Raw genomic sequence first — 10556 nt, 5'->3', positions numbered from 1 at the left:
ATCTATGAGTCCAAATCAAAAAAATACTTGTCACTCAACTCCACAGAGAAATTTTCAGCAAAGCTAGAGCTAAATACTTTACATAATCATCCTGTAGTCATCAATCATTTATTCAACTGGAAGATTATGAACGACTCTAACATAACATTTTATTCTCTTGCTTTGGCACTTTGAAATAGCATATCTTTATATAGTATAGTATTTATCATACCTCTTTGTCATTTCTATAACATTTATCATTGCCACAAATTCACATTTATGATTCACTATGATTCACTCAGATGCCATAATTGAGATACACTTTATTGTCAACAATCATTTAACAACATAATGTTTTCCATGAATCCCACAGCAAACTGAAGGAAATTGTTCAGTGTAAAAATGACTTGTGACCACTCCTTTCTAAAATATTGGCACAATATGTCATGTTCGGTTTGTTTATTTCATTTGTGTGTGTTTGTTTTATAGCAGGGCATGGTTTTTAGAGCACTGAAACTGGCATGACAGTATCACACCAAGCACCTAATGCTCTAAGTCCTGCCCTATCGCGATATCATAGCAGTCACACATCTTAACATCGCTTTCTGAGAAACCTGCTTCTCAAATACCCTTTAATTGTCACAGGCCTGAAGCTGCATGTGAAGGGCTCATGCCTGCAGAGGTGTTGTTGCTTGGCAACAGTTCCGTCAGAACCACAGTAAGGTGTGAATGTGGTTTCCGAGACGTCCGCTTTCCCTCCCTCCCTCTCTCTCTCTCTCTCTCTCTCTCTCTCTCTCTCTCTCTCTCTCTCTCTCTCTCTCTCTCTCTCTCTCTCTCTCTCTCTCTCTCTCTCTCTCTCTCTCTCTCTCTCTCTCTCTCTCTCTCTCTCTCTCTCTCTCTATCTCTCTCTCTCTCTCTCTCTCTCTCTCTCTGAACTCTTTTGTTTGCCTGTTCTACTCCAGCTCAAAACAACTTTGAATATTGTTCCTTATCTTCACAATAGTAGGACTGATCTACATCTGTCATGTTTTAGTCGAGGCTCTGTGTATGGCGTGACCTAAAGAGGAACTACAGCAACAGGAGGTGTTGAAAACGGTGACCTCATTACAGTCGTCAGTGTGCTTGACCGCTGCCTGTACAGCTGAAATTACCGTTTTAATCTAAAGTCGTGTACTACATATCACTTGCATCTTACATGTACTGTAAACATTGGCTTCTTTTGTCCAAATATTTCATACTCATACAGGCCCGTTTTTGGAGGGAGTGAAACCATGTGGGCCAAGGCCATGTGGTATGAAACAAACAAACAAAAATAACTCTCTGCCAACTCACACTCCACTGTCTGTCTCAGTTGGCTGATCTTACAGGTCTCAGCACACTGACTTTGTAACTTTTATAAATCAGTAGTAAGGCATTATGATACTTTAGACATGGCCTAATTACTAATAGGAATTATGGTCAAACTTTAGTTTAGGATCCAATTCTCACTATTAAGGACTTTTGTCTAAAAAAAAACTCCTAATTACTGCTTACTAATAGTTATTAAGTATAAGTTTATATAAGTTGTTAAGTTTAGGTATTGGGTAGGGTTAAGGGATGTAGAATATGGTTGTACAGAATAAGGCATTAATATATGCTTTATAAGTACACTGAAAAAAAAATGTTTCGTTGAATTTAATCAATTTTTTTATCGTAAGTGGTTGCATTCAATTGATTTTACCTACATTTAAACAAATGCATTAAGTTGAACTTAATCAATTTTAGTTCAACTTAATGCATTTGTATAAATGTAGGTAAAATCAATTGAATGCAACCACTTACGATAATTTTTTTAATTAAATTCAACGAATTTGAATTGAACATTTTTTTTCAGTGTACTAGCCTAATAAACAGCCAATATCCTAGTAATATGCATGCTAATAAGCAACTATAATGAGAATTGGACCCTAAACTAAAGTGTTACCGGAATTATTACTGATCTAACTGCTTTATGTATGTATGAATGTATGTATGTATGTATCAGTCTCTTAAGTTATTGTTTATCTCAAGAAATACAAAATAATTCCTTGTGCTCTTCAGGTTGAAGATGTTCTGTATCACTGAGTATGTAAGTAATAGGTCATTTGGTTTGTTTTTATCTGATATAAACCATTTCAACCAAAGCCAGCTCTTAAAAAAAGAAGTTCCTGTCTAGTCATGTGACTTCCTCAAGCGTTTAGTTCTCCACTCCAGCGATCAGAGAACAGCTTTTCTTCTGCCTCTTCCTCCTCTGGTGGCTTTTGTCGTTCTGTGAGTGGAGCACCGTGGCAGTGAGACAGACAGGAGTTAGTTGAGCACAGTCGAGTGTCATACTGCCACATCTATAGTTGTGGTCCTCGGAGTCAGGAGAATACTGCCCACCCACAGCTTGACCAACATGTTACGGCGGAAACCATCCAACGCATCTGAAAAAGAGCAGGCTCAGGTGCAAAAGAAGAAGGTAAGAGTTTGTGCCTTAATCTGCGTGTGCGGCCCAGTTTTGAAGAGTTGAAGCCAGAGTAGAAATGATGTTTTTGGAGGACCCCTCTGGAGGTCTAAATTCCCAAGAAAACGCAAACACACATAATAGGCTGTTTAAACACAAAAAGTAAATGAAAAGATGCATCAGAGCAGAACATGTGCTTTTGTTGCTGGTCGTTTGAATCAACAGAAGGGTTTTTCAAATGTTTTCATTCATTAATGTGAATAATAGTCCTATTGTAATATGTCCCGTTTGTCTTCAGACCTGTCATTTTTAAGATTAAGAACTGAAACTGTATGATTGTTCTGGGTTTGTGCATGGCTGCAGCAGTTCCTGTAGAAACACATCAGACCGCAGCACACATCCTGAAGCAGTTCATACCTCATCAGTGCAAAGCATCCAAACACATCTCCTGAATTCAAAGTGACGCTCGCGTACGTCTTCACAGCCCAATCCACTCAACTTCTCGTTCAGCGGTTAACTGCATTACTCTTATTTTCCATTTGATTCACATCTTGCGTGTGATAACCAGCAGTTTCGATATTTCTCCTCTCTGAAACTGCAGGTGTTTCATAAATGCATGTAACCCAAGCAAAGCGAGATCGGAAAATCTCGCTGTTGTGCATCACGGTTACTTTGATGACATTAGTTTGTATTTTTTATTTTTTTTAAATCAAAGTCTTATATTCTTATCCAGAGCAGAGGATGTAGCATTCAGTTGAAGTTCATTTGCATGGTGTAAATGAAAACACTTCACCACCACATAATCTCAAAATGCTGCAGTTTCCTCTTTGGTCATGGTTTAGATTATGAGTAATCATTTCAGCCGAGATCTGTCAAAAATACATTTCAACATCTTATGATGATGCAGAGGCAGAATGTTGTCACAGTTTGGGGGAAATTAATAGGGAAGGACATGCTACACTATGATTTCCACAACAGTGTAACTATTTAATTTAATATGATTTTCAAAGAGAAGCAAACTCTTGTCATTTCACTCGTTTTGACCAGCTGAACGATCTCTTCTCGCATTTGGTTGGTTTAGCAGATTGCAGTGTGTTGTGTGTTGTCTGCACAGCTCTGCAGGGATTGGCTGTTACATGCCCACTTCCTGTGCTGAAGAAAAGTGGCGCAGAGAAAGGTTTAGATAACAGAAAAAGTCAAATTGGAACAAATATGCACAGCAGCCCACAGAACCCACACTGAAGGATTTTGATCATTTATAAAAAAAAAAGTGCCTCAATTATGAATGAATCAACTCTGGTTCAACTCTAACAAGCCACACTTTGCAAAACAGTGTCTCTTACAGTTTAAATGCATAGGTATATTAGCCTATAAATTAACATCATGTGATAAATAATTACTTTGAAAAGGTCTCATGGGCCAAAGTCAGACCATGATGACCTTTGGCCCACCATCCCATATCAGAATATGGTTACACTTTATTTCGACAGTCCAACTACATGTCAACAAACTCTCATTAGAGTGTTAGTAGAGTATTAGTAGACTGGTTGGGTTAGGGTTTGAAAAAGTTGACATGTTACTTATTGTCAGTAGAATGTCTGTTGCGTACCATCAAAATAAAGTGTTAGCAGATATTAAGCAGACAGTCTACTAATACTCTAATGGCTGGTAGTTGACATGTAGTTACTTAGTAGAACGTCTAGTAAGTAACTACTAAGTAACTAAGTAATTAGTTAGTAGTAACTTAGTAGAATGTCTAGTGGACCATTGACATAAAGTGTTACTAAGAATATAAGTGAATTCGATTTTTTTTATTTTTTTTTATTTAATGTTAATATAATGCAGTTGGATATAATTCAAATTCATTCCAATGGCCCTTAATTAGGCTAAGTGTGATTTTTGTCCTGCTATATTTTCATTTACACTGAGATGTTACATTGACCTTGACACTGTAAAGGGTCACTAAACACATTTTCCTATCTGTGAAAACCTGACCATGACAGCTTATTTTTCATAGACAATTCAAAAGCTTTTCCATCCTGCAAAACACTCACGAGTCATGTTTATAATTACGTCTGGTCTATGGATCTGAAAAAGATAGTGTGGATCTTTCTGCCCAAATGTTGCTCTGGAGGTTTGATAATGCTTCCAAATATTGATCAGGATATATGCTTGTGGAAATACAATAGCATTTAATGGCCATTATAATATGAGCTATATACAGTATCGGTTAAACTAAACTGGATTTGTTCGTGATGCATAGAGATAACATTTTCATCATGACTCTGCTGTTCACATTTTCCTTGTATTGCTCATGACCCAATGGCCTTATGTTGAATGCATAGGACAAAATATCTACATCCATCTATCCGTCCGTCTGTCTGTATCTGAATACTACTGTAACTTTAAATGTCTCTGATGAGAAACTGTTCTTTCTTCGTAGCTGTCTCTGCAAAGATCCAGCAGCTTCAAAGACTTTATGAAGCCAAAGCCATCGTCACCTGTAGTGTCAGTGTGCCCTGAGGCTACCTTGGATGAAACTGTAAGTGCAGTAGTTTGTTATATGGAGATGAAGTTGCTGTACTCAAGCTTATGGGTATCAGAATATTAGATCATGTGTCGCTGTGCAAATTGACCAATATCTGCTGTTTCAGAGGAGAAAAACAACAGCATCAACAGAATCTGTACTCATTTGCAGTCAGCATTAACATTCAACTGCTAGAATGGTTCTTAATAACTGCTTCATCTCTAAAACCACACTTTTAAAAATATCCAGACAGGATGTCATACTTTCATTAACCATTCAAGCAGAGAGCCTGCTTAACCTTCTGTCTGCTTTTAAGAGTATACAGTGGTATAATTTTAATAATATTTTATACATATTTGTATATACATTACCGTTCAAAACTTTTGGGTCAGTAAGATTTTATTTTTTAAAGAAATTAATACTTTTATTAAGCAAGGATGCATTAAAATGTTTTTTTGGTTGTTTTTTTTTTTTTTTACAATAGATTAATGTTTCACTCTAAAAAATGCTGGGCTGTTTTAACCCAATTTTGGGTCAAATATGGACTAACCCAACGTTGGGTTAAAAATGCAATTTAAAAATGGACAAACCCAGCCGTTGGGTTACATTTTTAAATTGCATTTTTAACCCAACGTTTGGGTTAGTCCATATTTGACCCAAAATTGGGTTAAAACAACCCAGCATTTTTTTAGAGTTTTGCTGTTCTTTTAAACTTTCTATTCAAAGTATCCTGAAGAAAAAAAACATGCATCACAGTTTCCAAAAAATATATTGAGCAGCTCAACTGTTTTCAACATTGGTAATAATGTTTGAGCATCAAATCAGCATATTAGAATGATTTCTGAGGGATCATGTGACTACAGACTGGAGTAGTGGTGCTGAAAATTCAGCTTTGCCATCACAGGAATAAATTACATTTTAAAACATATTAAAGTAGAAAACTTATTTTAAAGTGTATGTAATTGTATTTTTACTGTATTTTTGCTCAAATAAATGCAGCCATGGTGAGCTTCTTTCAAAAATCTTACCGACTCCAAACATTTGAAAAATATTGTATATTATTTCACTATCAAATAAGACACTATTTTATCATAATAAATACATTTACATAAAAATAAATAATATACATTTATAATATATATTGTTGTTAAAACAATGTCCACTGTCTGTTTGATAACAAAAGTGTTGAACAGTGTGGAATAGGGATAATCAAATCAAAGGTATAATGTAACAGACTGATGTAAAATCCCCGTGACGCTGACAGGTACTTTTGTTTTCTCTGTGCCTTTGATAACTGCACACGCTGTCCTCACAGTAAACGCAAGAGCCTCTGACATTTCGAGGTAGAGCTCAGAGAGGAGGAGCCAGAGCCACATTGACTCAAATGGCACAAAAACCACCGTCACAAACTTTACTGGAAATCCTGCGTAAAACAGGGGCCCACCGCTTTAAAACTAACACTACTTATACTGCGGTTATACCACAAACAAATGTGTGCTGATTCAGCTCAGCCAGGACAAACATGGCACTGCTGAACCATGGCAGATTAGAAATGGGTTATGAATAGCACATCGAAAAACTGCAAACCGAAATTAAAAACAAAGTCCCAGTGAGGTTACTTGAGGTAAATCAAGGCAATTAGTTCTAACAGAGTTCTGTCTCAGTTTCTTTAACCATGGAGCTAGGAAACAGGACAGCCAGTCTAGCAACAATTATTCATTGCCTGTAGCTCTTTTTAGACAACACAAGGGGAAGTTTGATGAGTCGATAAGACAAATTTAGTTGCTAAACTGAACAAGCGCACAGTAAAAACAACTGACAATTACTGAAAGCATCTTTTTTGTGTGAAATTTCTTACAGAAGTTTGAGGGTGCACCACCAGAGGATTCAGGTAAAAGTAACGGAAAACTTGGAAAGAAATGGAGAAATGTCATATCTCGCACAATGACCCGTAAAACATCCAAGATGGTACAGAAAGCCCTTGCAGAGGAGGGGGTGAGTCTAAATTATTTTTAGCATTTCAAGTTGTGTAAATTAAATTACATACATTATTTTATATATTATATATTCCTTTCCTTTCCTTTACTAATTTTCGAATCTAAGCAACCATCTAAGAAACAGCTTGAATGTGTCTCCCCCGTGTGGATGAAATCAGGATATTTTACACAGTCAGCGCCTCAGGGTGTTTCCAGTGGTTAAAGATAGGTCACAAAGAAATTCATGAGGATATGAATTCAAATCAACTGTAAATTGTTACATTTGTTGATTTCAGAATGAGAGTGGGGAGGACGGCTCTATGTCTCCCATGTCTCCGAGTGACTGGATGCCAGATCTCAGTGCTGGGAACAGAACATCTGTGTGCTCCAACAGCTCAGAGGACACCATGCACAGCCCTCTCTCACGCCAGCTCTCTGGATGTAAGCAATCTCAGACCTGCACAATATCTTGGCTAAACCAGTATCATACAAGGCTGATTGATTTTGCTTTTTTCTGATGTGCAGGTTCTGACAGACAGAGTCTGGACAGTGGCTTCAGCCAGAGAGACAGTATGAGACTTGAGGACAACACCTACACAGGGCCCTTCTGTGGCAGAGCCCTTGTCCACACTGACTTCACCCCCAGTCCATATGACATGGAATCTCTCAAACTACAGGTCAGCTTTTTTTTTTTTTCAACAAAAATTATGGTAGTCATTTATTTATGTATTCTTCTCTTCTTATTCGTTTTTTTTTATACATTTTAAATCGATTTTCAACTCATTTTATATTTTTTTCCATTATTTTGTATTGTTTATGCATCTGTTGTGATTCATTTTATGAAAAGCACTGAATTATCCTTGTGTAATGTGCTATATAAATACACTTTCCTTGCTTTCTGTGTATCACAAAAAGAGTAATTTTGAGGGACTATTAAACACGGCATTTTGAAGTAGAAAGACTTACTCTCATTCTATAATAGCATTCTATAATAATAGAATAGTATTTTCTATTCTATTCAAAACATACACCAATAATCTTTTATATACAACTTTGAAAAAAATATTTTTTCATTGCTGGCTGCCCTTTTCTATACAATTACAATGCACTGAAGCCTTCAAGCTTTAAAATGGTTGCAAAAGCCCTGTAAAAGTATCAAAAAGTGGTCCATACATTTAATGTTGTTAGAAAATATTTTTGAAGCTTGAAAACTGCAGTCCCCAATCACAAGATAAAAAGCAACCAGTATATTATTCTGATTTTTTTTTTTCATGGGCGAAAGTCAAAAAAGTATAAAATAACAGAATTTTGGGGGACTACTAATCCTTAAAAAATATATATATTTGTAGTATGCAGTGCATTGATATTTTTCAAAACACACAGAAAGGAGACATCATCCAGATTATTGAGAAGCCACCAGTAGGCACCTGGACTGGTAAACTCAATAACAAAGTGGGCTCCTTTAAATTCATCTACGTCACAATACTACCAGAGGAGGACACGCCACCAAAGAGGAAGCGATGTCACAGTCACGGACGCCAGAAACCAAAACCAAAAACCTTGGAGGAAGTTCTGGAGAGAATAGGCCTAACTGTAAGCCTCAAGTTACTTTCATTGCTGTTTTCTTTTAAATTTGTGTGCCATTTCATCATAGTGCAAGATGATCTGCTCTTTGACATCTTGTGATTGACCACTGTGTGCCCAGGAACTGGGATCTCTCCTGTCCATGCATGGCTTCCAGAGCTTGGAGGACTTCACCGGCCTGAAGGAGTCTCACCTGAACGAGCTGAACATTACTGACCCAGAGCAACGTGTGAAGATACTGAAAGCAACAGAACTGCTTCATGACTGTACGAATCTAGACTGTTATCCTAATTGTGTCCAACATAGTTATAATTGAAGTCTGTTTGATGTACTAACATCCATTCTGTTCTCCAGCGGAGGATGAATCCGATACCGAGGAGCAAAAGACTGAAATGCCACGGGACTCGGGTTGTTACGAGAGCACAGAGAATCTGGCAAACGGACGTGAGGAGCCGCAGGTGGAATCCCAACCGGAGCCAGAAACAGATCCGGACACAGAAACAAAGCTCAATGCTGTTCAGGAACAACTGGAGGGGATGAAGGTGGAGGAAAGCTCTGAGAATCAAACAGAGTGAAGCCACCAGAATGTTCTTTTGATCCTGCTTCTCTAAAACTTTTAACCTCTCTATGATGGATCGAGAGTTTCGTAACCACATGCTGGATTGAATTCCACGAAGGAAACTATTTTATATGCACAGCCCATACAGAAGCCAATAGGTCCTCATAGAAGGTCTTGAAGGTACTATCATCTATAACCGTAGTCTTTCTCTTTGACTTTATTGTTCAGAACGTCCGACACCACATTAAATATCTTCAAAAGACTTTGAAATCTAACTGAAACAACGTTTTTTGAGGGATTTTGAAAAACTGACTTCGCACCAAGCAATATGCCATGGATTAAACCTAAGGCTATGTTCTTACATCATAAAATAAGCAGCATGGTGGTGCCCCAAATATTGATTTTACTCACAAGGTTAAATATTCAAGACATCTATTATGGTAAATGACATGTGTGATCTAACTGTGATCCTCTAACAGCTGAGAAGTTTCTTCATCATCATCATCATCATACCTTTAGCTATGAAGTAGCATTTTATAGACTACTATTCTTCCGTTTCTGGCCTGATGAATGTACAGAGTAATACGCAATTAATGCACTCATTTTTTTGTTGTTGCCAGGAATGAAAGAGGAAAGGCACATTGTTTAGTTAATGCACATGTACTTGCATATTATTCTTTTGCTTCTATAGTCAATGATTTTGGTTCCTGTTTGTAGAAGTGTTTGTTATAATATGTTTTTTTTTGTTGTTTATTCAATATTTGTATTTCCTTTCTACTGTTCCGTTTGTCTTGATATTGATGTCTGTACTTTCAGGGTTTGCTTTTTTAACAAAAAAAAAAAAAATTTGAAACTACTATAACCACAAAGAAATTGTAATAATACCATATAATTTAATGAACATACATTTACACACAAATTCATAAAGTAGAAAGTGGAGAGTATGAGGATATACATGATCACAGTGTTATTACCAAGCAAACTGAACATAACCCAATTCGTGATGACGTACAATGTGTACATTATGCATCGCATCCACATATCTAGAGCAGACCATCATTTGCTAATATTCCAAACTTACACATTACACTGACTTGGCATTAAAGATTTTGATTATTTATGTGCCTCATTTAGTAAATTAGCATATTAGCATATGACACAAAATTCATGAAAAAAACAAAGTAGTGGGATTGATTCAGCGCAACTTTAAGCACATTTCCATATACTCAGTAATACCTTCAGCCTAGCAAATTAATATTCACATCTTCCATACACAGTAACAGTGTAAACAATCATCACAATTGTTCACACCATTGTACTCGTTTGCTATAAACTAAACATCTGAAGCACATTCTGTTAGTTATGTAGGACTACATTTCCTGCAATAACGGACTTTTACCCTCAACACATTTTTCAACACCAAACAAATTAATGCATCTCACAAACATTCCAGTTCATACACTTCCA

The 10556-nt window shown here is 36.8% G+C and overlaps 1 protein-coding gene across 1 annotated transcript; it reads left to right on the top strand.

Moving 5' to 3' along the window:
- The first annotated feature begins 2216 nt into the window (after positions 1 to 2216).
- Positions 2217 to 10369, top strand: sash3 (SAM and SH3 domain containing 3). The gene is made up of 8 exons (XM_079892275.1): positions 2217 to 2458; positions 4887 to 4985; positions 6831 to 6965; positions 7243 to 7387; positions 7472 to 7623; positions 8330 to 8539; positions 8652 to 8796; positions 8885 to 10369. The coding sequence occupies exons 1-8, from the start codon at positions 2396 to 2398 to the stop codon at positions 9103 to 9105; spliced, it is 1170 nt and encodes a 389-aa protein (XP_079748401.1). The 5' UTR covers positions 2217 to 2395; the 3' UTR covers positions 9106 to 10369.
- The last annotated feature ends 187 nt before the right edge of the window (positions 10370 to 10556 follow it).

The sequence above is a fragment of the Squalius cephalus genome, assembly GCF_949319135.1.
Source record: "Squalius cephalus genome assembly, chromosome: 14".
Taxonomy (NCBI): Eukaryota; Metazoa; Chordata; class Actinopteri; order Cypriniformes; family Leuciscidae; genus Squalius; species Squalius cephalus.
The sequence above is the reverse complement of the archived record's forward strand: the minus strand, read 5'-3'. Positions and strand labels throughout refer to the sequence as shown.